General features: G+C 43.6%; 1 protein-coding gene across 1 annotated transcript in view; it reads right to left on the reverse strand.

The window, feature by feature from the left end:
* The window catches only part of LOC134338191 (coatomer subunit gamma-1-like), a 43,405-nt gene extending 21,829 nt beyond the window's left edge, over positions 1 to 21,576 (reverse strand). The window contains exon 1 of the mRNA XM_063033838.1: positions 21,428 to 21,576. Within this exon, the coding sequence (XP_062889908.1) occupies positions 21,428 to 21,461 (34 nt within the window). The 5' untranslated portion in view covers positions 21,462 to 21,576. The remainder of the gene's footprint in view (positions 1 to 21,427) is intronic.
* Between the last annotated feature and the right edge of the window lie 4,499 nt (positions 21,577 to 26,075).

The following is a 26,075-nucleotide window of genomic DNA, read 5'->3' on the forward strand; positions in this document are numbered from 1 at the left end:
TTTAAATCTCACCCTCCCTCCACCCACCCCACCCTGTGCAGCACTAGCAAACTTTCCTGCAAGAATACTAGTTCAGGTGCAAACCATCCCTTCTGTACAGGTCTCATCCTCCCTGGAAGGGGGTCCAATGGTCAACTGTGTGAAGCTTGATGTCACATTTTGTCCTGTAATTTCCTTTAAAGTACCTTGGGACATTATAAGACCACAAGATACAAGAGCAGAATTAGGCCATTTGGTCCATCGAGTCTGCATAGCATTCCCTAAATATTTACAGTGAGCAAAGATGAACAGTGTCCAAGCATAGAGACAATTTGCATGAATTATGCCATCTATTTTATGAACCAACAAATCTGATTATATTGGCAACATCGGACTCTGCCATGCCAATCACACCTCAAGAATCAGCACCTCAAACTCCTCCTGGATCCACAACCTGATGGCTTGAACTATGAATTGTCCAACTTGTGGAAAGCTGCTCCCCCTCCGTCCACAAGACATAGGGGTAGGATCAGGCTATTTGACCCATTGAGCCATCTCCAACACTCTATCATGGCTGATTTATTTTCCCACCCAAATCATCACCTGCCATTTTTCCCCCAGAACCTTTGATGCCCTTATTAATCCAGAACTTGTCAACCTCTGCTTTAAATACTGTAGATTCTGACTAAATGGGCCATTAGTTAATCAGGAAAGCCACTTACTTTGGACAATTCTGAAAAAACAAAAACATTGAGAATATAGCCAGGATTCCCTTCATTTATTTGAGATGCTTAATTGGGACATAGTTTCTAACTAGCAAAGAAAGACAAGGAAATCTGCAGATGCTGGAAATTCAAGCAACACACACAAAATTGCTGGTGGAATGCAGCAGGTCAGGCAGCATCTACAGGAAAAAGGTACAGTCGACATTTCGGGCCAAGACCCTTCGTCAGGACTGTCCAGGGATCACAACAGCTATTTCTGTAAACTCTCCTGCCAATGTATCACAGTCATGGTACCCTAGATGCAGTGTAACCTGGTTTTTTTTAAAAAACACAGCTGAAACACATGTTTTATCCCTCTGAACACCAATGCTCAAGACAGAAAATAAAGCTCCATTAAGCATAGTAAGATCATGAACTGTGATGGAACCAACATACTGATAACAATGCACAGCTTGGTTAGTGGGATGGAAAATATTCAAAATCTGGAAGCACCACTCTCTCAAAAAAATATCAACTATATTTTATTTTAAAAGGAAATGAGCAGATATACTAGATTATAAGATGTAGGAGCAGAATTAGGCCATTTGGCCCAGCAAGTCTGCTCCGCCATTCAATCATCCTCTACCTCATTTTCCTGCCTACTCCATGTAACCTTTGATGTCCTTTTTAATTAAGAAGCTATCAACCTCCACTTTAAATATATCCAATGACTTGCCCTCCACAGCTGACTGTGGCAATGAATTCCACAGATTCACCACCCTCTGGCTAAATAAACTGACCAGTTGCCAGCAGTATTTTTTAAAACTGTGCTTATGTCAGGCTACTTCGCAAAAGTGAAACAGAAAAGCACTCTCATATCCGTATACAAGTCACTCTCTAAGAAATTAGAGCATATAATTAAGTACATTCTAGAGGAAGGAGAGCATCAAGCTTATTGAGGTAGGTTAATTGGATACAATAAATTGCCTCTGGTATGTAATCTCTGGTGGGCTGTGTTAAACAATGGAATTAGTGTAAAATCAGTGTTTGAGAAGGGCTTGATACCATGCTGTATAACTGTATCTTATTTATCCTGCCAGATGGGTGTTAAAGATCCCTGGGCTTTTCTTAAGTAAATCACGGTAGTTCACCCAGTGTGCAGTCCAGCAATTTTCCCTCAACCATAAACCCAGCACAGATTATCTGATCATTTGCAGGAGACCCCCCACGTTACGTTTTCCATTTCCAGAAAAGACTTTTCAATCATGTAAACTCATTATCTACACTTGTACCAAGAAATACATGCAGAAAATAAAATAAAATGTGATGCACATATTCTATAACAGCAAGTTTTAATTCTATATCCCAGGCATTTTGGAAGTGATTTGTAAATTTGATAAGAATGAAGTTTGATTACCTAAATTGCTTTAAAACAAATGTCACCTTGTTACTTATGGGGTCTCCATGCAAAAATAAGCTACAGCATTTCCAGCACTACAGAAGTAAGTAAATGCACTTCAGAAGTGCTAAAGTGCACTATAAATATACTTTGATCAAAAATTTATGTATAAATGGGAGCTTTTCTTCTAGTGAACTTGAAAATGTTCAAAATCAATTGCTAAGTTTTAACAAAAATCTACTTATCATGGTAGAAGCAGACTATCAGTGTCACACAATATTAAATTTTGAAATAGAACTATCAAACTACAGCTTAAAGCTATATATTTTGCCATTCAAACCATCTACTAATTTTCTAATGCGTTGACGCTTAACTCTAAAATATCACATTTTAACTGTTTCCAGCAGAACGTTAAACTGACTTTCATGAGGTGACACTGTAACAAAGCTGAGTGTCAGTGTATTTCTGCATTATGTCACTGTAATTTACACATAGATCAGAGACAGGAACTGGACAAGGAGAGACTCTTGCAGAAGAGCAGAGATGCTGTTGCACTTGTGAAGAGAGAAGCTATTGGTGGTGAGTGACTGCTACCAAAATGTCATTAATGGAACTACACAAGTGGATCTCACCCAAACGGGGAAAAACATAGGCAAACATTGGAAGACAATGTGTAGTCAGGTGTACAGTTGAGAAGAACAAGGATAGTTCTGATAATAGATAAATCTACCTGAAACTTTAACTCGTTTCCTCTCTCTGCTGATACCATCTCACTTAACATTCCCAGTACATTATTTATTGAGATACAGTACAGCATAGAATAGGCCTTTTGAGATGCACCACAAAGCAATCCCACAATTTAGTCCTAGCCTAATCACAGGACAACTTACAATGACCAATAAACCTATCAACAGGTATGTCTTTGGACTTTGGGAGCAAACCCACGCTGTCACAGGGAGAACGTACAAACTCCTTGCAGACAGTGGAGGGAATTAAATCCAGGTCATTGGTACTGTAAAGTGTGTGCATATGCTACCATACTTCAGAGACCATAGGCTACCTTTCCAACAGTCTCATGGATTAGGCAAAGAATGTCACTGATAATATTGATCAGAGATATTTAAGTATTGAGATAGGATCCCAAACCTAACTGTAAGGATTTAATACAGTTGTCCAGGTAGGATAGGCATGGACTTTTAAGACTGCAACTACAAAAAGAAGGAAAAATCATTAAAATCATCAGCACAGTATTTTGCAAGAATGAAAGGGTAAAGGGATTTTTCTTTTTAATTCAGAAGGATACAGATTTTAATGTGGGCTCAGGAGGGCAAACTCAGGTCATTTGATTTTGATTCAACTTTATTGTCATTGTACCGAGTACAGATACAAAGCCAAAGAAATGCAGTTAGCAACACAAGCCCAAAGCATGATCGATCCACCCCCGTACTTAACAGTTGGAGAGGTGTCTTTTCATGAAATTCTGCTCCCTTTTTCTCCAAACATACCTTTGCTCATTGCAGCCAAAAAGTTCTATTTTAATTTCATCAGTCCACAGGACTTGTTTTCAAAATGCATCAGGCTTGTTTAGGTGTTCCTTTGCAAACTTCTGACGCTGAATTTTGTGGTGAGGACATAGGGAAAGGTTTTCTTCTGATGACTCTTCCATGAGGGTCATATTTGTGCAGGTGTCACTGCAACAGTAGAACAGTACACCACCACTCCAGAGTCTACTAAATCTTCCTGAAAGTCTTTTGCAGTCAAACAGGGGTTTTGATTTGCCTTTCCAGCAATCCTACAAGCAGTTCTCTCGGAAAGTTTTCTCTGGTCTTCCAGACCTCAACTTGACCTCCACAGTTCCTGTTAACTGCCATTTCTTAATAACATTACGAACTGAGGAAATGGCTACCTGAAAATGCTTTGCTATCTTCTTATAGCCTTCTCCTGCTTTGTGGGCATCATTTATTTTAATTTTCAGAGTGCTAGGCAGCTGCTTAGAGGAGCCCATGGCTGCTGATTGTTGGGACAAGGTTTGAGGAGTCAGGGTATTTATAAAGCTCTGAAATTTGCATCACCTGGCCTTTCCTAACGATGATTGTGAACAGGCTATACCCTAACAAGCTAATTAAGGTCTGAGACCTTGGTAAAAGTTATCTGAGAGCTCAAATCTCTTGGGGTGCCCAAACTTTTGCATGGTGTTCCTTTCCTTTTTTTCGCTCTAAAATGGTACAAAACAAAAATAAGACACTAATCTTGCTTAAAATGTTGAAAAGAATGTTTCATCTTTAACTTTATGACATTTGGAGATCAGTTCATCTACTCACTTAACTATTCACAGAAACAGAAATTTTAACCAGGGTTGCCCAAACTTTTACACACCACTGTATATGTGCCTAAGACTTTTGCACAGTACTGTAGAATTTCAGATGGCGACAAGGAGGCTTACAGGAGTGAGACAGATCAGCGGATTGGTATCGGAACAACAATTTTACACTTAGAAAGAGCAAGGAACTGATTGGGAACTTCAGGAAGAGAAAGTTAGGATAGCATGCACTAGACCTCATCATGGAAAATGTGGGTCTAACATGAAGCAGGCACACTCCAGTTGTACTTCATTAGGAGTTTGTGGAGCTTTGGTATGTCACTAAAGACTTTCTGTAGATACATGGTGGAGATCACTCTGACTGGTTGTATTATGGCCTGATTCAGCCAGCTCCATCAAAGGCACAGACCTCCCTACCATCAAGAGCATCTTTCGGAGGTGGTGCCTAAAGAAGGTGATGTGCATCACTGAAGTCCAGCAACATCTGTGACATGCCCCCTTCTCATTACTACAATAGACGCGGGGAACAATACTACAGTGGCGCGGGGAACATTCCACTGGTAGAATGAATGAATTCAATTAAATACCAGCAAATTCTGGAAGCACAAACATCACACCACCTGTAAAAAGAAGTTTTTACAACAGGATAATGATCCTAAACACACCTCAAAATCCACAATGGACTACCTTCAAGAGGCGCAAGCTGAAGGTTTTGCCATGGCCCTCACAGTCCCCTGACCTAAACATCTGATTGAAAATCTGTGGATAGACCTCAAAAGAGCAGTGCATGCAAGACGGCCCAGGAATCTCACAGAACTAGAAGACTTTAGCAAGGAAGAATGGGGTGAAAATCCCCCAATCAAGAATTGAAAGACTCTTAGCTGGCTACAGAAAGCGTTTACAAGCTGTGATACTTGCCAAAGGGGGTGTTACTAAGTACTGACCATGCAGGGTGCCCAACCCTTTGTTTTGGGCCCTTTTCCTTTTTTGTTATTTTGAAAACTGTAAAAGATAGAGATAAAAAAGTAATCTTGCTTAAAATATTAAAGAAATGTGTCATCTTTAACTTTATGCCTTTTGGAAAATCAGGTCATCTTTTACTTGCTTAGCTATTCACAGTAACAGAAGTTTTGACCGGGGTGCCCAAACTTTTGCATGCCACTGTATATAGCAAGGGTGCCTAAAACTTTTCCACGGTGAGGCTACATTTGTCAATATGGGAGCCATAAACAAGTTTCATAAATCTGGTGGGAGCAAAGGACGGTGGGAACGGTGAGGCTGGAGCACCATGGGAGGGGTGTGGGACCAGTGGGCTATAGGAGTGCCAGAGCAGACACATCCAGCGCCAAGACCCCAAGCAAAATAATTTGATTCCAAACAATTGGTTTATTGATTATTACAGTTCCCGTATCCTCCCCGTTCCCCTTCCCTTTTCCCAACCTACTGATTCCTCTCTCCCTGCCCCCTTCCCATTCTCAATCCACAATAGAGACCCATATCAGAATCAGGTTTATCACTCACATATGATGAAGATTTGTTTCTTTTTGCAGCAGCAGTACAGTGCAATACATAAAATTACTAGTGTACTGTGGAAAAGTCTTAGGCACCCTAGCTATATATAGCTTTTGCACAGTACTGTACCTACTTCAGTGGTGTCACCAGAACATTTATCATTGGCATTCAGGCTGTGCTTAGCCAAAGTCAAGACCAAAGAGTACAGCAGTGGGTTAAGTACCCCACTGAGATGCAGCTGTGTTGACAGTCAGCTAGAAGTTATTACCCATCTGCACTAACTGTGGTCGCTCAATAAGCAAGATGAGGATCCAGTTGCAGAGAGTAGTACAAAGGCCTAGGTTTTGAAGCTTGATTATTAGTACAAGGGAATGATGGTGCTGAACACCAAGCTACAGTACTGTACAAAAGTCTTAGGCACTCCAGTGTGCCCAAGACTTTTGCACAGTACTGTAGTAATTTTATGCATTGAACTGTACTGCTACTGCAAAAAAAAAATCATGACACATCAGAGTGATGATAAACCTTGATTCTAACACGATCTCTATTGTGGACTGAAAGCGGGAAGGGGACAAGGAGAGAGGAATCATGGTTCGGGGAAAAAGGGAGTGGGAAGCACTGGAGTGACATTCTAATGAGATGGTAATTTGTTCTGCTGACATGTTAAAAATTAGACTTCAAGCTAAGCTCTGCTGGCTTGTACACCTGAAGAATGGGATGTGGTAAAACTGGCCAACAAAATGTGAAACTATAGTTGAAAAAACGAGGCAAAAAGGCTATCTCATCCTGCACATCGCCTCTCAAGGTAGATGACCTTTGGCCTATTAAGGCAACCAAAGAGTCTTTGTCTTAAAATACCACTGTTGCTGGGCCAGTGACTATGGGGGTAGCTTAAAAAATTGTTTCCTGCTACAGTGACAGGAAAGGGTATAAAAAAAGATTCTATTCTGTGTGCGGGAGAGTAGACCACTGGTACGGACCCATTTGTTTGCCCGAGAAGTGCTCTCTCTCCAGTAGCGAGCTACTAATAAAGAAGCAGTTGCTTTATCTCCCATAGTACTGTGTGTTCTTGCATCAGATAATAATTAGAAGTAAGGTTTAACAATTTTCCTTCCTTTTATCATATCATGATACTAATGATCAATAAACCAATTGTTTGGAATCAAATGATCAATAAGTCAGTTGCTTGGAATCAAATGGCCTTGCTTCTCTGAGTGTCACAGGGCTAAGTGTGTCTGCACTGAGTACACCACCCCTCTCCCCTGCCCCTGGCACTCTTCCTCTGCCACCTGTCTCCACATCCCTCCTCTCTCCCCGTGGTGCTCCATCCTCCCCATTCACAACATCGTTTCTGCTCCCACCAGACTTACAAACTTATACACTGCTACCACATTGACAAATACTGTTCTGTCAGCAAAAGTCTTAAGCACCGTGGCTACATGTGCCTAAGACTTTTGGACCAGTACTGTGAGACTGATTGATGAAGAAGTTCAGTCTGAAGTCTGTTTTGCTGCTGTGTGCAGGGCTCCTTCAAAGCTGAGTGGAGAGCCAGGGAGATTACATCCACTGTTGGACCTGTACCTGTTGTGGCGGTAGGCGAATTGCAACAGGTCCCAGTAATTAATCAGACAGGAGTTAATACTAGCCACAACCAACCTCTCAAAGCACTTCATTACAGTAAAAGTGAGTGCTATTGAGTTACTGAGGCAGCTCACCACAGAGTCTGGCCCTGTGGCTCAGAAGGGTAGGGAAAGGAAGAAGGGAAGGCAGTAGGTTAATCAGGGGACTCTATAGTTAGGGGGTCGGGAGACAGGCGATTTTGCGGACGCAGGAAAGAAACTCGGATGGTAGTTTTTGCCTCCCAGGTGCCAGGATCTGGGATGTTTCAGGTATCGCGTCCAAGAGATATCCTGCAGTGGGAGGGAGAGACAGCCGGAGGTCATGGTACATATTGGCACCATTGACATAGGTAGAGAGAAAGGGAAGAGGTCCTGAAAAAAGACTACAGGGAGTTAGGAAGGAAGTTTGAGAAGCAGGACCGCAAAGGTAGTAATCTCGGGATTACTGCCCTTGTGCCACGCGACAGTGGAGTTATAGGAATAGAGATGGAGGTGGCAGGATGGAAATGCAACAGTGGCCGAGGGATTGGAGCAGGGGACAGGGATAAGCAGATTTCTGACGATCATTGGGACCTCTACTGGGGCAGGTGTGACCTGTACAAAAAGGACAGGTTGCACTTGAATCCAGGGGGACCAATATCCTGGCGGGGAGGTTTGCTAAGGCTACTGGGGAGAGTTTCAAACTACGAATTGTAAACACAAAATACTCTGCAGATGCTGGGGTCAAAGCAACACTCACAACACGCTGCAGGAGAACTCAGCAGGTCAGGCAGCATGCATGGAAACGATCAGTCAATGTTTCGGGCCGGAACCCTTTGTCAGGACTGAAGAGGGAAGGGGCAGAGGCCCTCAATATATAAGTTTGCTGATGACACCACAATTGTAGGCCGTATCTCGGGTAATGATGAGTTTTGAGTACAAAAGGAAATTAAGAACCTGGCGGCATGGTGCGAAGACAGATACCCTACCCCTCAATGTCAGCAAGATGAAGGAATTGGTTGTTGACTTCAGAAGGAGTAGTGGGCCGCACAGACCCCATCTACATCGGTGGTGCGCAAGTAAGGGAACAGGTCAAAAGCTTTAAGTTCCTCGGGGTCAATATCACAAATGACCTGACTTGGTCCAACTTACAAGCAGAGTCCACCGCCAGGAGAAGGCCCACCAACGCCTTTACTTCCTGAGGAAGCTAAGGAAATTTGGCCTGTCCCCTTAAAACCCTCACTAATTTTTATAGATGGCACCATAGAAAGCATTCTTCTAGGGTGCATCACAACCTGGTATGGAAGTTATCCTGTCCAAGACCGGAAGAAGCTGCAGAAGATCGTGAACACAGCCCAGCATATCACACGAACCAACCTTCCGTCCTTGGACTCACTTTACACCGCACCGGACTGTCGGGGCAGTGCTGCCAGGATAATGGCAGAACACGACCCGCCCAGCCAACACACTTTTCGTCCCTCTTCCCTCCGGGAGAAGGCTCAGGAGCTTAAAGACTCGTATGGCCAGATTTGGGAACAGCTTCTTTCCAACTGTGCTCTGCAGACTGCTAACGGATCCTGACCCAGGATCTGGGCCGTACCCTTCCAAATATCCGGACCTGCATCTTGGTTTTCTTGCACTACCTTACTTTCCCTTTTCTATGTTCTATTTATGATTTATAATTTAAATTTTTAATATTTACTATTGATTTGTACTCCAGAGAGCACAAAGCGCAGAATCAAGTTATTGCTGTGATGATTGTATGTTCTAGTCTATCAATTGTTTGGTGACAATAAAGTGATAAAGATTGTATAACGTATAAAGAAGGCGGGGGGAGGGTGGGAAAGGAGAAGGCTGGTAGGTTCCAGGTGAAGAAACCAGTAAGGGGAAAGATAAAGGGGTAGGGGGGAGAGGAAGCAGGGAGGGGATAGGCAGGAAAGGTGAAGGAATAGGGGAAAGCATAATGGGTAGTAGAAAGAGGCGAAACCATAAGGGAGGTAGCAGGCAGCTGGGGGAGGAGGCAGAGTGAAACTGGGATGGGGGAAGGGAGGGGGAGGGAATTACCAGTGGGTGGGAACGGAAATGAAGAGATGGGGAAGAGGCGGTTGGCTCACAAATAGAGAAAGCTTGTAGACAGTGCGAGAGGGAGGACAGGCAGGTGATAGAGAAGGGACGCGCTCAGACCGACGGTTTAAGAGGTGTCTATTTTAATGCAAGGTAGTACTGTGAACAAAGTGGATGAGCTTAAAATGTGGATCCAGGTACTTGGAGCTATGATGTGGTGGCTATGTACAGAGACTTGGATGGCTCAGGGACAGAAATGGTTGCTTCAAGTGCTGGGTTTTCTAGATGTTTCAGAAAGGACGGAGGGAGGCAAGAAGAGGTGGGGGGCGCGGCACTGTTAATCAGAGATAGTGTAACGGCTGTAGAAAAGGTGAGATGCCATAGGAGTCTCTGCGGCTGGAGGTGTAGGAACAGGGAGGGGTCAATAACTTTACTGGGTGTTTTTTATAAGCCACCCAATAGTAAAGTCAAATCGTCACTTTTTATTGTCATTTCGACCATAACTGCTGGTACAGTACACAGTAAAAATGAGACAACGTTTTTGAGGACCATGGTGCTACATGAAACAATACAGAAACTACATTGAACTAGGTAAAACAACATAAAAACTACATTAGACTACAGTCCTACCCAGGACTGCATAAAGTGCACAAAACAGTGCAGGCATTACAATAAATAATAAACAAGACAATAGGCACAGTAGAGGGCAGTAGGTTGGTGTCAGTCCAGGCTCTGGGTATTGAGGAGTCTGATGACTTGGAGGAAGAAACTGTTACATAGTCTGGTCGTGAGAGCCCGAATGCTTTGGTGCCTTTTGCCAGATGGCAGGAGAGAGAAGAGTTTGTATGAGTACGTGGGGTTCTTCATAATGCTGTTTGCTTTGCCAATGCAGCGTGTGGTGTAAATGTCTGTAATGGCAGGAAGACAAGCGCTCCCCAATGATCTTCTCAGCTGACCTCACTATCCGCTGCAGGGTCTTGTGATTCAAGACGGTGCAATTCCTGAACCAGGCAGTGATGCAGCTACTCAGGATGCTCTCGATACAACCTCTGTAGAATGTGGTGAGGATGGAGGGTGGCAGATGGACTTTTCTCAGCCTTCGCAGAAAGTAGAGACGCTGCTGGGCTTTCTTGGCTATGGAGCTGATGTTGAGGGACCAGGTGAGATTCTCCACCAGGTAAACACCAAGAAATTTGGTGCTCTTAACAGTCTCTATGAAGGAGTCGTCAATGTTCAGCAGAGAGTGGTCATTCCGTGTCATCCTGAAGTCAACAACCATCTCTTTTGTTTTGTTCACATTCAGAGACAGGTTGTTGGCCTTGCACCAGTCCGTTAGCCGCTGCACCTCCTCTCTGTATGCTGACTCATTGTTCCTGCTGATGAGACCCACCACGGTCGTGTCATCGGCGAACTTGATGATGTGGTTCGAGCTGTGTGTTGCAGCACAGTCGTGGGTCAGCAGAGCGAACAGCAGTGGACTGAGCACACAGTCCTGGGGGGCCACCGTGCTCTGTGTGATGGAGATGCTGCTTCCGATCTAGAATGACTGAGGTCTCCCAGTCAGGAAGTCTAGGATCCAGTTGCAGAGGGAAGTTAAACGCAAACAACAGGAATTCTGCAGATGCTGGAAATTCAAGCAACATACATCAAAGTTGCTGGTGAACGCAGCAGGCCAGGCAGCATCTATAGGAAGAGGCGCAGTCGACGTTTCAGGCCGAGACCCTTCGTCAGGACTAACTGATGGGGAGCAGTGAGAGATGGTTTCACTGAACTCCTGTCGAAGAGAGGATCTAAACTTCTTCGGTGTAGGCATCACCGGAAGAGGCTTCGCAGTAGTGAATTTAGACGCAAACAACAGGAATTCTGCAGATGCTGGAAATTCAAGCAACATACATCAAAGTTGCTGGTGAACGCAGCAGGCCAGGCAGCATCTATAGGAAGAGGCGCAGTCGACGTTTCAGGCCGAGACCCTTCGTCAGGACTAACTGATGGGGAACAGTGAGAGATGGTTTCACTGAACTCCCGTCGAAGAGAGGATCTAAACTTCTTCGGTGTAGGCATCACCGGAAGAGGCTTCGCAGTAGTGAATTTAAACGCAAACAACAGGAATTCTGCAGATGCTGGAAATTCAAGCAACATACATCAAAGTTGCTGGTGAACGCAGCAGGCCAGGCAGAGGGAAGTGTTCAGGCCCAGTAGGCTCAGCTTTCCAATCAGTTTCTGAGGAATGATTGTGTTGAATGCTGAACTGAAGTCTATGAACAGCATTCGAACGTACATGTCTTTTTTGTCCAGGTGGGTTGCAGGGCCAGGTGGAGGGTCATGGCAATGGCGTCATCTGTTGAGCGGTTGGGACAGTACTCAAACTGCAGGGGATCCAGTGAGGGGGGCAGCAGGGTCTTGATCTGCCTGAACATCAAGATGAACAGAGATATAGAGGAGCAGAAAGGGAAACAGATCCTGGAGAGGTGTAATAATTAGAGTTGTCGTGATGGGAGATTTTAATTTCCCAAATATCGATTGGCATCTCCCTAGAGCGAGGGGTTTAGATGGGGTGGAGTTTGGTGTGTTCAGGAAGGTTTCTTGACACAATATGTAGATAAGCCTACAAAGGAGAGGCTGTACTTGATTTGGTATTGGGAAATGAACCTGGTCAGGTGTCAGATCTCTCAGTGGGACAGCATTTTGGAGATAGTGATCATAATTCTATCTCCTTTACAATAGCATTGGAGAGAGATAGGAACAGACAAGTTAGAAAAGCGTTTAATTGGAGTAAGGAGAATTATGAGGCTATCAGGCAGGAAACTGGAAGCTTAAATTGGGAACAGATGTTCTCAGGGAAAAGTATGGAAGAAATGTGGCAAATATTCAGGGGATATTTGTGTGGAGTTCTGCATAGGTACGTTCCAACGAGACGGGGAAGTTATGGTAGGGTACAGGAACCGTGGTGTACAAAGGCTGTATTAAATCTAGTCAAGAAGAAAAGTAAAGCTGACAAAAGGTTCAGAGAGCTAGGTAATGTTAGAGATCTAGAAGATTATAAGGCTAATAGGAAGGAGTTTAAGGAGGAAATTAGGAGAGCCAGAAGGGGCCATGAGAAGGCCTTGGCGGGCAGGATTAAGGAAAACACCAAGGCATTCTACAAGTATGTGAAGAGCAAGAGGATATGATGTGAAAGAATAGGACCTATCAAGTGTGACAGTGGAAAAGTGTGTATGGAACCAGAGGAAATAGCAGAGGTACTTAATGAATACCTTACTTCAGTATTCACTATGGAAAAGAATCTTGGCGATTATAGGGATGACTTGCAGTGGACTGAAAAGCTTGAGCATGTAGATACTAAGAAAGAGGATGTGCTGGAGCTTTTGGAAATCATTAAGTTGGATAAGTCGCTGGGACCGGATGAGATGTACCCCAGGCTACTGTGGGAGGCCAGAGAGGAGATTGCTGAGCCTCTGGCTATGATCTTTGCATCATCAATGGGGACAGGAGAGATTCCTGAGGATTGGAGGGTTGCAGATGTTGTTCCTTTATTCAGGAAAGGAAGTAGAGATAGCCCAGGAAATTATAGGCCAGTGAGTCTTACTTCAGTGGTTGCTAAGTTGTTGGAGAAGAACCTGAGAGGCAGGATTTATGAACATTTGGAGAGGCATAATATGATTAGGAATCGTCAGCATGGCTTTGTCAAGGGCAGGTCATGCCTTACGAGCCTGAATGAATTTTTTGAGGATGTGACTAAACACATTGATGAAGGAAGAGCAGTAGATGTAGTGTATATAGATTTGAGAAAGGAATTTGATAAGGTACCCCATGCAAGGCTAATTGAGAAAGTAGGGAGGCATGGGATCCAAGGGAACATTGCTTTGTGGATCCAGAACTGGCTTGCCCACAGAAGGCAGTGGTTGTAGACGGGTCATTATCTGCATGAAGGTCAGTGACCAGTGGTGTGCCTCAGGGATCTGTTCTGGGACCCATAATCTTCATGATTTTTATAAATGACCTGGATGAGGAAGTGGAGGGATGGGTTAGTAAGTTTGCTGATGACACAAAAGTTGGAGGTGTTGTGGATAGTGTGGAGGGCTGTCAGAGGTTACAGCGGGACATCGATAGGATGCAAAACTGGGAGTTCAACCCAGATAAGTGTGAAGTGGTTTATTTTGGTAGGTCAAATACGATGGCTGAATATAGTACTAATGGTGAGACTCTTGGCAGTGTGGAAGATCAGAAGGATCTTGGGGTCTGAGTCCATAGGATGCTTAAAGCAGCTGCGCAGGTTGACTCTGTGGTTAAGGCGGCATATAGTGCATTGGCCTTCATCAATCGTGGAATTGAATTTAGGAGCCGAGAGGTAATGTTACAGCTATATAGGACCCTGGTCAGACCCCACTTGGGAGTACTGTGCTCAGTTCTGGTCGCCTCACTACAGGAAGGATGTGGAAGCCATAGAAAAGGTACAGAGGAGATTTACAAGGATGTTGCCTGAATTGGGGAGCATGCCTTATGAAAACTGCTTGAGTGAACTCAGCCTTTTGTCCTTGGAGCGACGGAGGATGAGAGTTGACCTGATAGAGTTGTATAAAATGATGAGAGGCTTTGATCATGTGGATAGTCAGAGGCTTTTTCCCGAGGGGTGAAATGGTTGCCACAAGAGGACATAGTTTTAAGGTGCTGGGGAGTAGGTACAGAGGAGATGTCAGGGGTAAGTGTTTTTTTTTTTTTACTCAGAGTGGTGAGTGTGTGGAATGGGCTGCTGGCAATGGTGGTGGAGGCGGATAAGATAGGGTCTTTTAAGAGACTTTTGGATAGGTACATGGAGCTTAGAAAAATAGAGGGCTATGGGTAAGCCTAGTAATTTCTAAGGTACGGACATGTTCGGCACAACTTTGTGGGCCAAAGGGCCTGTATTGTGCTGTAGGTTTTCTATGTTTCTTCTTGGGCACTGGAAGGATTGCTGCCTTTTGAAGCAGTGGGAACCTCAGAACACAGCAGAGGTCAAATACATCCTTGAACACTCCAACCAGCTGGTCACACGGGTTTTCAGTACCCTGCCAGTTACACCATCGGGGCCTGGTGATCTGTGAGGATTCACCCTCCTGAAGGATGTTCAGACATAGACCTCTAAGACAGAGATCACAGGGTCATTGGGATGTTATGGGTGTAGTGTAGCGCATTTGCAGGGAGAACTGGGTCATTATCACCGACAATATGATGCCAAGCCCAAGTGACACAACAAAATAACCCACCAGCACAACTGAGAAGATTCCCAGTAAGCTGCCAACCACAGCTGATGACTCTGTGGAAACAACAGCAGTACAACAATACAGATGCTTGACCACACAACCTACATCCTTATAACTTTTCACCTTATTCTACCTGCACTGCACTTTCTCTGTAGCTGTTGCACTTTATTCTGCATTGTTATTGTTTTACTTTGTACTACCTCAAAAAATTGTTGCAATTATTTGATCTGTGTGAACAATATGCAAGACAAGGTTTTCACTGTATCTTAGTACATGTGACAATTAAAGCCACATATTCCAATGCACTGAGGTAAAATGAAAAAAACTATTTTGCACGCTAATATTTAATCACATTAGTACATCGTGCTAGTACAAGGTAATACAATAACAGAATACACAATAAAGTGCTACTGTTACAGAGAAAGTTCAGTGCAGGAAGACAATAAGGTGCAAGGTGACATCCAAGAATATCAACAAAAACAGAAATCAACTACAATCGCACGGTCATCATTATTTTACCCTCACTGGCCTTCGGCAGGGTATTTTTGGAGAACAAGATGCTCTACATCATCTCCCGGACCCTCATCTCTCATCTACAGGCCCTGGTCCTTAGCCTGGTGCTGCCATAGCAACCAATCCCGACCACCTTCCCGACGGAGCCGCAACTCACCAGACTTCCTCGTCCTTTTTGTCAAACTTCTTCAACATCTTTCCGAGCCCCGGTGTTAAACTCTCTGCCGAGATAAGTGGCTGCAAGATATTTTCCCCGACTCCCCGGTAAGTCCACTGCTCCGTCTTCCGGTGACTGCACTTTTACTTCCTGCCAGCCAGTCACACCGACACGTCACTGATCACGCGCTCTCTCACACTGCGCATGCTTCAGCACTTGGGGCACACGGAGACAGGATTCGCAATTTGCGAAAGCGTGTTGCTGCTGGATCCAGAGTCTGCGCATGCGTTGGAATCCCAGACTCGTGTGCAGTCTGGTCTTAATTCTGAGCATGCGCCAACTGCACAAGTGGGAATTTGTAGTTTCAGAAGTAAAAAGTTCAAAAAGATTATTTATCAGTAAATATATGTCACAATATACAATCCTGAGATTTATTTTCCTGCGGGCATGCTTAGTAAATCTATGGACTAGTAAGGATCAATGAAAGATCAACCAGCGTGCAGAAGACAAATTATTCCTAAAGAAAAACTCCAAGAACAGTTGTGGTACCTAGTTTGCTAGGTTTTAAAATACCATAGGGTTCAACAGGAATTGTTTTTGCATAAGACTGTACATACTGGGTGTGTGATGAAAAAAGCACAACAGTGCCTCTTTCACCTTAGACGGCTGAAGAAGTTCAGCGTGAGTCCCCAAATCCTTGTACTTCCTACAGGGGCACCATCGAGAGCATCCTGACCGGCTGTGTCATTGCCCGGTACGGGAACTGTACTACCCTCAATCACAGGGCGCTGCAGAGAGTGGTGTGGACAGCCTAGTGCTTCTATTGTGGATGTGAACTTCCCACTACTCAGGATATTTACAGCAGCAGCATTAAAAAGGGCCCAGAGGATCATCTGGGACTACAGCCACCCCAACCACAAACTGTTCAGCTGCTACCATCTGGCAAATAGTACCTCAGCATTAAGGCCAGGACCAACAGTCTCCGGGACAACTTCTTTCACCAGGCCATCGCATTTATCAATACACACTGATCTGACTGCATATCTGACTGTACATGCATTATACAAAACAATTGTGTATACAATCTTATGTTTGGGCAATGTCCTCCCATATTTCCCTGCCTTATCACTTGTACATTGCGACAGAGACACAACAGAAAGAATTTTACTTCCTTGGATGTAAGGAATAAAATAAATACAAATGCAAAGACTCTGCACCTTACAGTCTAATACCAGGAAAAGTTCAAGCACAAAATGCTGGAAGAACTCAGCAGGTCAGGCAGCATCTGCAGAGGGATTTTCCCTCCATAGGTGCTGCCTGACCTGCTGAGTTCCTCCAGCATAGTTTTAACTCATGCATTTATTTATTGATTGATTGATCAACTGATACAGCATGGTTACAGGCCCTTCTAGCCCAATGAGCTCGAGCTCACGCTGCCCAATTACACCCTTGTGACAAATTAACTATTAACCCTAACTCTCCTTGGAATCTGGGAAGTAACCGGAGCACCTGGATGAAACCCACACAGTCACGGGGAGAATGTACAAACTCCTTATAGACAGCCGTGGGATTGCGTGTGTTGATCCAGATTTCCAACATCTTCAGTATCAGGAAAAGTTGAAAAGTGGGATAAATGTGGCCATTAATGAGAGAGAGAAAAAAAACCAAAGAAAAAAAAGGCCATGCTAGAACTTCGAAACATCGAAGAGTTTCTGTAAACCTAGAAGAAACTAAAAAGGCTAAAAATACCCAGCAGACCAGACAGTCTGTGGAGAGAGAAAATCTGCATTAATGTACAGGTGACGGCCATAAAACAGAGCTGGCTAATTCAGAGACAGTTGGGAAAGCTAGAGACACAACAGACTGTAGATACTGGAATCCAGGTTCAACAATCTGCTTGAGAAACTCATCTGTGAGGGGCAATTGAATTAAAACATAGAACATAGAGGATAATACAGGAACAGGCCCTTTTGCACACAATATTGTGTCAAATCAGCTAAAAAGCAAATCTAAAGCACCCAAACACATCTCTCCTACCCACACAATGTCCATATCTCTCCATCTTCCTCATATTCATGTGCCTATCTAAATATCTCTTAAAAGCCTCTAATGTATTTGTCTCTATCACCCTATCAGGCAGTATTCCAGGCATCCACCACCCTCGGAGTAAAAATCTTACCCCTCACATCCTCTTTGAACATGCCCCTCTCTCCTTCAATGCACGTCCTCTGGTATTAGACATTTCAACCCTGAGAAACCCTCTGTCCACTCTATCTATGCCTCTCATAATCTTATAAACCTCCATCTGATCTCCCGCCAGCCTCCAATGCTCCAGAGAAAACAACCTAAGTTTATCCAGTCTCTAAACCAGGCAGCATCCTGGTAAAGCTCGTCTGCACCCTCTCCAATGCTTCACCATCCTTCCTATAGTTGGGTGACCAGAACTGTATATAATGCTCCAGATGTGGCCAAACCAGAACAGTTGACATTTCAGGTCAAAGCTCTGCATCAGGACCTCTCAACCTGCTGAGTTCCTTTAGCACATTGCTTGTAGCCAATAGGAAAGATAATTGTGTCTTTCACATTTTAACAAATTTGCTTTCTATTTTTTCCTCTCTCTAGCTTCCTTCATTCACAGAGTAATTGTTCCACTCCAAATGCATTGCTTGACTTGTCAACCATAACAGACATTCCACCCTAACCCCTTTGGGACTTCTGAACACCTGGATAACAGAGTATCAGACTTTTAATCTACTTTCTTTCTTTCGGAATATTCATCTCCCATTTTACCACACATTACCATTCATTTCTCGAAGAGCAGTCGATTTAAACTTTTCTTAACATTACTACAGCAAAGTGACCTGGGTTCAGTTCCACCACTGTCTGTAAGAGTTTTCTACATTCTCCCTGTGACCATGTGATTTCCTCCGGGTGCTCTAGTTTCCTCCAAAGATGGATGGGTTAGTGGGTTAATGGGTCACTAATGTGCAAAAGGCAACAAACTGTGCAAATACAAGGGAGAAAGAAACAATAATAATAACAATTACTAAATAAGCAATAAATATCAAGAACATGAGATGAAAAGACCTTGGAAGTGAGTCCATTAGTTGTGGGAACATTTCAGTGATGGGGCAGGTGAAGCTGAGTGAAGTTATCCCCTCTGGTTCAAGAGCCTGATGGTTGAGAGGTAATAACTGTTCCTGAACCTGGTGGTGTGGGTCCTGAGGCTCCTGTACCACCTTTCTGATGGCAGCTGTGAGAAGAGAGCATGTCCTGTGTGAGTGGGGATGATAGATGCTGCTTTCCCACAACAGTGCTCCGTGTAGGTGTGATCAATGCTGCAGAGAGCTTTACGAGTGACGGACTGGGCTTTTATGTTCAAGGGTATTGGTGTTCCCATGCCAGGCCGTGATGCAACCAGTTAGTATACTCAAATGGGATAGACATGATGAGTAGATGGACTTCATCTATACTGCAAAATTTTTTTTTCTTAGATTTGACATGACAACTGCAAATATACAGCAGAACTCTGAACTAATATCCTGTTGTATGTTCCAGATGAGGCAACACTTCATCTGTGAATCTGCTGGGGCCGCCTGTTGTGTCTGGTGCGCTGGATGCAGCCTCTCCTGCAAATTGGGGGACCTGCTTCATCAAGCACCTCTACTCCATCCACCAGAAGCGGGACTTCTTGGTGGCCGAACATCTGAATTTCGATTCCCATTCCCGTTCCGACATGTCGGTCCACGCCTTTCTCCTGTGCCAAGATCAGGCCACCGTCAGGGTGGAGGAGCAACATCTTATATTCTGTCTGGGTAGCCTTCAATCTGAAGACATGAATATTGATTTCTCCTTCCGATTAAAAAAAAAATTCCCTCCCCCTCTCCTCTTCTAATACCCACTCCGGCCTCTTACCTCTTCTCACCTTCCTATCACCTGATGCCCCTCCTCTTTCCCTTTCTCCTATGGTCCACTCTCCCTCCTATCAGATTCCTTCCTCTCCAACCCTTTATCTTTCCCACCCGCCTGACTTCACCTATCACCTTCTAGCTACCCTCCTTCCCCTCCCCCCAACTTTTTATTCTGGTTAATTCTCCCTTCCTTTCCAGTCCTGTAGAAGGATTTCGACCCAAAACATTGACAATTTGTTCATCTCCATAGATGCTGCCTGACCTGCTGAGTTCCTCCAGCACTTTGTGTGTGTGTGTGTGTGTGTGTGTGTGTGTTGCTTTGGATTTCCAACATTTGCAGACTTTCTCATGCTTATGTTCTTTTATTCATATAAAATTCTTTCAAGATCTTATTACAGTTAGAGGCAATGTACATGAGTTTGGACAATGACCAGAATCAGGTTTACTATCCCTGACATATGTCATGACATTTGTTTTGTGGCAGCAGTATATTGCAAGACATAAAAAATTACTACAGGATACAAACAGAAATCAAATATATGAATAGTGCAAAAGAGGAATTGTGAGGTAATGTTCATGAGTTCATGAAACATTTGGAAATCTGATGGCGAAGGGGAAGAAGCTGTTCCTAAGTCTGATTTAGCAATTTAACTCTGTTTAGCTGAGCACCTTTTACTTAGTGTGACCCTCATGGAGGCCATCTAGCAGTTTGAAACTGGTGACTATACCTGTCATCTGACAGGACGTCGGAGTAAGTTTGTTCCCTGTGATCAATCTGCTGATAGTTGACTGCAAATATGCAATACAAACAGGTTTTTAAGTATTGTATATAACAGCATGAATTGCGCACTGTTTTGAGTGCTTAAAATGAGCCTAATGACCTACTTTTGTTCTTTGGTATCATACAAAATTCTTGGAATTACCTGACACCAGAAAATGATGTTTGATCACCCTGTGTCTGCGTAATTTCTTACCTTTAGAACCTGACAACTATGAAATTGGTACATTCAGCGAATAAAGACTGGGTTATTTCGGTGCTTTGCACATATTGTCCTCCAGGTTTAGTCACATTACAATACACAAAAGAAAGTACTTAACTCACTCTACAATGTTTTGTACCATCTGGGTACAATTAATTCCTAACCCAATACCCATTTCTGTGCCTATTGAAACAGGAACAACTAGCGAGTATCTGGGTGAGATTCCTTCCTGTAGCGCAGCTGTTAGTGTGACACTATTGCAGCTCAGGCCGTCAGGGTTCGGAGCTCAATCCCAGCATCCTCTGTAAGGAGTCTCTGTACATCCTCCCCGTGGAATGCCTGGGTTTCCCCTGAGGGCTCTGATTTCCTCCCACAGTCCAAAAGACATACCTGGTGGGTTAAATGGTCATTGTAAGTAAAGTTGGGGTTAAATTTACTTTTTTATTGAGATACAGTGTGGAATAGGCCCTTCTGGCCTTTCAAGCCATGTCTCCTTAACAACCCCCGATTTAACCCTTGATTTAAATCTTTTTAAAAAATTATTTATTTATTGATTGATTGATTGATTGATTAAGATACGGCTGAAGAGGCCAGAAGAGCCTATCCCGTGCTATATCTCAAAGTTTAAAGAAGAATAAAACTTCTTACAACTTTTTAAAACTTGCCCAACTCACTTGTTTGGAACGGAAAATTGATCTAGGGTCTTTCTTGTCCAATTCAGTAGTGAATTCACCTCTTACACCTCTACGAAAGAATTAGTGCTCTTGAAAAATTAAAGCAGCAAACAGAATCATTGAGTCCACAGACTGAATACATTTCTATCAATTTCTTCAGTGTAATTCCTTAGATAACTCAGCCACTCAGTCTCTGCCAAGAATCAGTTCATTAGTTTTCACTTCAATGGAATATTAAGCCCATTGTACCCAGAGTCTGTAAAGAGTCTCTCTGTTGTACACCATTTAGAAACAGATGGTTATCAGCAAATTAAAAAAAACTAAGGCAATGTGTCAAGCCTGCAGGATTCTTAGTTCCAATCTGCTGATTACTCACCATGGTCGTGGTCGTGGTCGTCACTGAAAAACATTTTTGTTGTCTGACAGGACTTTGGGAGTATGCTTGCTCCCTGCGATCAACTTCTCGGCAGCTGACGTTGCTTTCGTGTGCAGAAACAGCAGCACTTTGACCCCTAGGTGGTAATGTCAGTTCAGCAATACAGGTGTGGGAGGAAGGAGTTACGGAAAACCGACAGTTGAGGTAATCTTGTTAAAAGGGCATTGCTTCATCTAGTTAGTGGGGCCCACTCTCACACCAGATTGTACTCACTCCAGAACTATGACTAAAGTTGTGACAAGATCTTAAGAGAAATGGAGTTTACAGCACAGAAGCAGACAGTTTGGCCAGCCTGTCACTCATCAAGGTAAAGGAATGGATGAATATTCAAAGTTCAGAACTTATTATCAACAAATGCTCATGTTACCCAACACTATATTATCTAATCATGTTATCTAATACTATATTGAGATTCATTTTCTTGCAGGCATTTGCAGGAAAATAAAGAAATACTATAGAACTTACGAGAAACTACATAGAGTGATAAACAACCTATGTGGGAAAAAAAGAAAAAAAATGCAAATAAAAAATAATACTGGGAGCATGAGTTGTGAAGGGTCCTTGAAAAATTGAGTCACAAAGTGCTGCAGGAACCTAGCAAGTCAGACAGCATCTGTGGAGATGAATAAGCAGTCAACATTTTGGATTGAGAACCTTCAGTCCTGATGAAAGATCTCAGCCCGAAACGCTGACTGTTTATTCCTTTTGTTAGGTGCTGCCTGACCTGCTGAGTTCCTCCGGCACTTTGGATGCATAACTCTAGATTTCCAGCTTCTGCAGAATCTCTTGAAAGTGAGTCTGTAGATTCTGGAGTCAGTTCAGAGTTCTGGTGAGTGAAGTTATCTGTGCTGCTTCAGGAACCTGAAACAATCTATTTATATAACATATGTAATGTAGTTCTAGTTATTATGTTCTTTATTTTATTGGGTTTTATTGTGCTGAGCACCTCTACATGAAGCAGCATCCATCATCAAAGACTCCCACCACCCAGACAATGCTGTCTTTTCACCCCTGCCATCAGGAAGAAGGTACAAGAGCCTCAAATCTCTACCACCAGTTCAACGACAGCTATTATCCCTCAACCATCAAGCTCTTGAACCAGAGGAGATCATTTCACTTGCCGCATCACCAAACTGTTCCACAACCAATGGACTCACTTTCAAGGACTCTTCATCTCATGTTTTCGATATTTATTGTTTACTTATTTATTTTTTCTTTCTATATTTTCATATTTTGTTGTCTGCACTTTGGTTGTTTGTCCACTCTGTTGGGTGCGGTCTTTCATTGATTCTATTACGTTTCTTGGATTTGCTGAGTATACCCCCAAGAAAATAAATCTCAGGGTTGTATATGATGACATAAATGTATTTCTATAACAAACTCACTTTGAACTTTTGAACGTTAGCTTTTTTTGAGCTGCATCAGATCTGGAGTAACAATTACTTTGTTCTCCTCTACTCTTGTGTACTGAGAATTACTCTGAACAATTTTGAAACTTGAATAATTGTTTCTGAATATGGCTGTGTAGGCCCTAAGGCTTCTGTACCTCCTGTCCAATGGTAGTAGCGAGAAGAGAACAAGGCCTGGATGGAGGGGGTCTATGATGATGGATGCTGCTTTCTTGTGGCAGTGCTCTATGTAAATATGTTTAATGGTGGGAAGGGCTTTGTCTGCGATGTACTCGGCTGAATCCATCACCTCCTGTAGACTTCTCCGACCCAGGGCATTGGTGTTTCCACAGCAGCATTGAGTCATTATTGCCAAGAACTTGAGACTGAGCCTGAGTGACACAACAAGGTAACCCACCAGCATGTCTGAGAAGGTTCCCAAAGGTTCCAAGCAGGGAATGAAGAAAGAGAAATCACTGTGTCAAAGAAAGGGAAACATAGTGTCCAAGACACAAGAGATTCCGCAGCTAATCCGGAGTAACACACTCTCTTCTTCTTCTTCCTGGAAGGAAGAACTTACAGGTCTGCAGAGAAAGCAAGGAGAAGTAAGATTTTCAAAGAGCCAGTATAGAGATGATGGGCTGAATAGTCAACTTCAGACCTCCAAGATCCAGTAGGTTCCATGAAAAATCAAGTCATTTTCCAATCTGTGTCGTTAGCTCTGCATTGGCTACAGCTTTTGCTCCCATCCTTTTTGCCCTGGTGAGGTCAGTAAGGACACTGAGGGGGGTGGCGGGCACATTCAGCGGCAAGTAGAACCTCATAAACACAAGCAATTCTGCAGATGCTGGAAATCTTGAGCAAGCACATTCAAAATGCCGGAGGATCTCAACAGGTCAGGCAGGTGCTCTGCATAGATTCTGCCTGGCCTGCTGAGTATCTTCAGCATGTTATACAAGTAGAATCTCTTGTCTTTGCTGTTTCTCCTGGATGAAAACACATTTCTCTTCTCTGGTTAAAGAGGTAGGAAAGGAATTGTTCGCCTTGGTCAATAAATTGCCTAATTAAAGGATTGACACCTTGCTGGGTCTCCATGTTTGACTGGAGAGGGCTAGCGAGAACATTTGATTATCATTGCTGATGATAAGCAAATGCTCTCCACACCTCGTTGGGTGGGAGGTTCTTGAGGATTCAGTCAGTTGTCTCCTTGTTCTCCCTGAAGGCTTCTTACCTGTGCTTAGCTGCCACGGTGAAAAAGAGCTTGTTTTGCTTTTGTTACCGCGCTGTTGTTGTTGCTGCCGAGCATGGTGGGCATGCGATGTTGGCACAAGAAATTCTGCAGATGCTGGAAATGGAAAGCAACACACACAAAATGCTGGAGGAACTCAACAGGTCAGGCAGCATCTGTGGAAATAAACAAACAGTTGATGTTTCAAGTTGAGACACTTCTTCAGGACTTGCTGTGTTGGCGCTGGAATGTGTGGAGTCACTTGTGGGCTGCCTCCCAGCACATCCTTAGTTGTGTTGGATGTTTCTGCAAACAACACATGTCTCTGTATATTTTGAGGTCATCATCAACATTTTGTGCCATGTCCAAGAACATTTGATTATCGCTGCTGATAATAAGGAAATGATAAGCAATATGACGTGGGTGATCATGGACTTTCCATGGCTGTGATTTTTTTTTACAGAAGTGGTTTGCCATTTCCCTGTTCTGGGCAGTACCTTTACAAGACAGTTGTCTTCTCCATGTGTGTGTGTGTGTGTGTGTGTGTGTGTGTGTGTATGGAGAAAAAGTCCTTGCTTCGTTGTTCTTTCAGTTTTTAATCTTTATTTTCTGTGCCACCCAGCAACCCCTGATTTAACCCTGGCCTAATCACGGGACAATTTACAATAACCAATTAACCTACCAACCAGTACGCTGCTTGACTGTGGGAGGAAACCAGAGCACCCGGAGGAAACCCATGCAGTTACAGGGAGAATGTACAAGCTCCTTACAGACAGCGGCTTGGTGTTGCTTATTGTGCTCTGTGTTGTTCTGCCAAGCACTGTGAGCGCTGGAGAAAGTGGCGATAAGCACACCCTTTCAGGTGGTCCCCAACCACCAGCCTGCGGACCGGTACCGGGCTGCAAAGCATGTGCTACCGGGCCGCGAGGAAACGATATGAGTCAGCTGCACCTTTCCTCATTCCCTGTCACACACTGTTGAACTTGAACATAGAGTTGCCAACTGTCCCGTGTTTGCCGGGACATCCTGTATATTGGGATAAATTGGTTTGTCCCGTATTTCCCCCACTAAGGTAGAGCGTTCCTATGAAAACGTTCGTGCTGAAATGTAGCAAAGCGCAGAAGCAATTACCATTAATTTATTACTTGATATGGGAAAAATTTTTGAGTGTTCCCAGACCCAAAAAATAACCTACCAGATCATTCCAAATAACACATAAAACCTAAAATAACACTAACATATAGTAAAAGCAGGAATGATATGATAAATACACAGCCTGTATAAAGTAGAAATAATGTATGTACAGTGTAGTTGGGAAGATTAAGTCAAAACCGGTTTGTGGAAAAAAATCAGCACGTACGCGCATGCGCACACAGGTGCCCGCGCAAGGCTTCATGGTCATGGTAGTCTTTCCTGGGGTAAAGTGTCCCGGGATTTGACTGCTACTTTTGTCCCTTATTTGGGAGTGAGAAAGCTGGCAACCCTAACTGCAGAAGACATGTTGAGGTGAGTTTAACCCTACTTGAACACCCCCCCACCCGGTCGACCAGTCCGCAAGAATATTGTCAATATTAAACTGGTCCACAGTGCAAAGAAGGTTGGGTACCCCTGCCTTAGGTGTTTCCTGTCTTTATTTCAACTTTCCAGCGTCTGCAATTTTTTGGGTTTTTTTTTGAGCTCCCATATTTACTTTTGTTCAGGAGAGATTGAACTGAGCATTTAAGACTATAAGACCATGAGGCATAGGAGCATAATTAGGCCATTTGGCCCATTAAACCTTCTCCCCCATTTCATCATGACTGATCCATTTTCGCTCTCAACTCCAATCTCTCGCCTCCTCCCCTTATACCTTCATCCCCTGACCAATTAAGAATCTATCAACTTCTGTCTCAAATATACCCGATGACTTGGCCTCCATAGCCATCTGTGGCAACAAATTCCACAGGTTCACCATTCTCTGACTAAAGAAATT

Source organism: Mobula hypostoma, chromosome 26 (assembly GCF_963921235.1).
Source record: "Mobula hypostoma chromosome 26, sMobHyp1.1, whole genome shotgun sequence".
Classification (NCBI taxonomy): Eukaryota; Metazoa; Chordata; class Chondrichthyes; order Myliobatiformes; family Myliobatidae; genus Mobula; species Mobula hypostoma.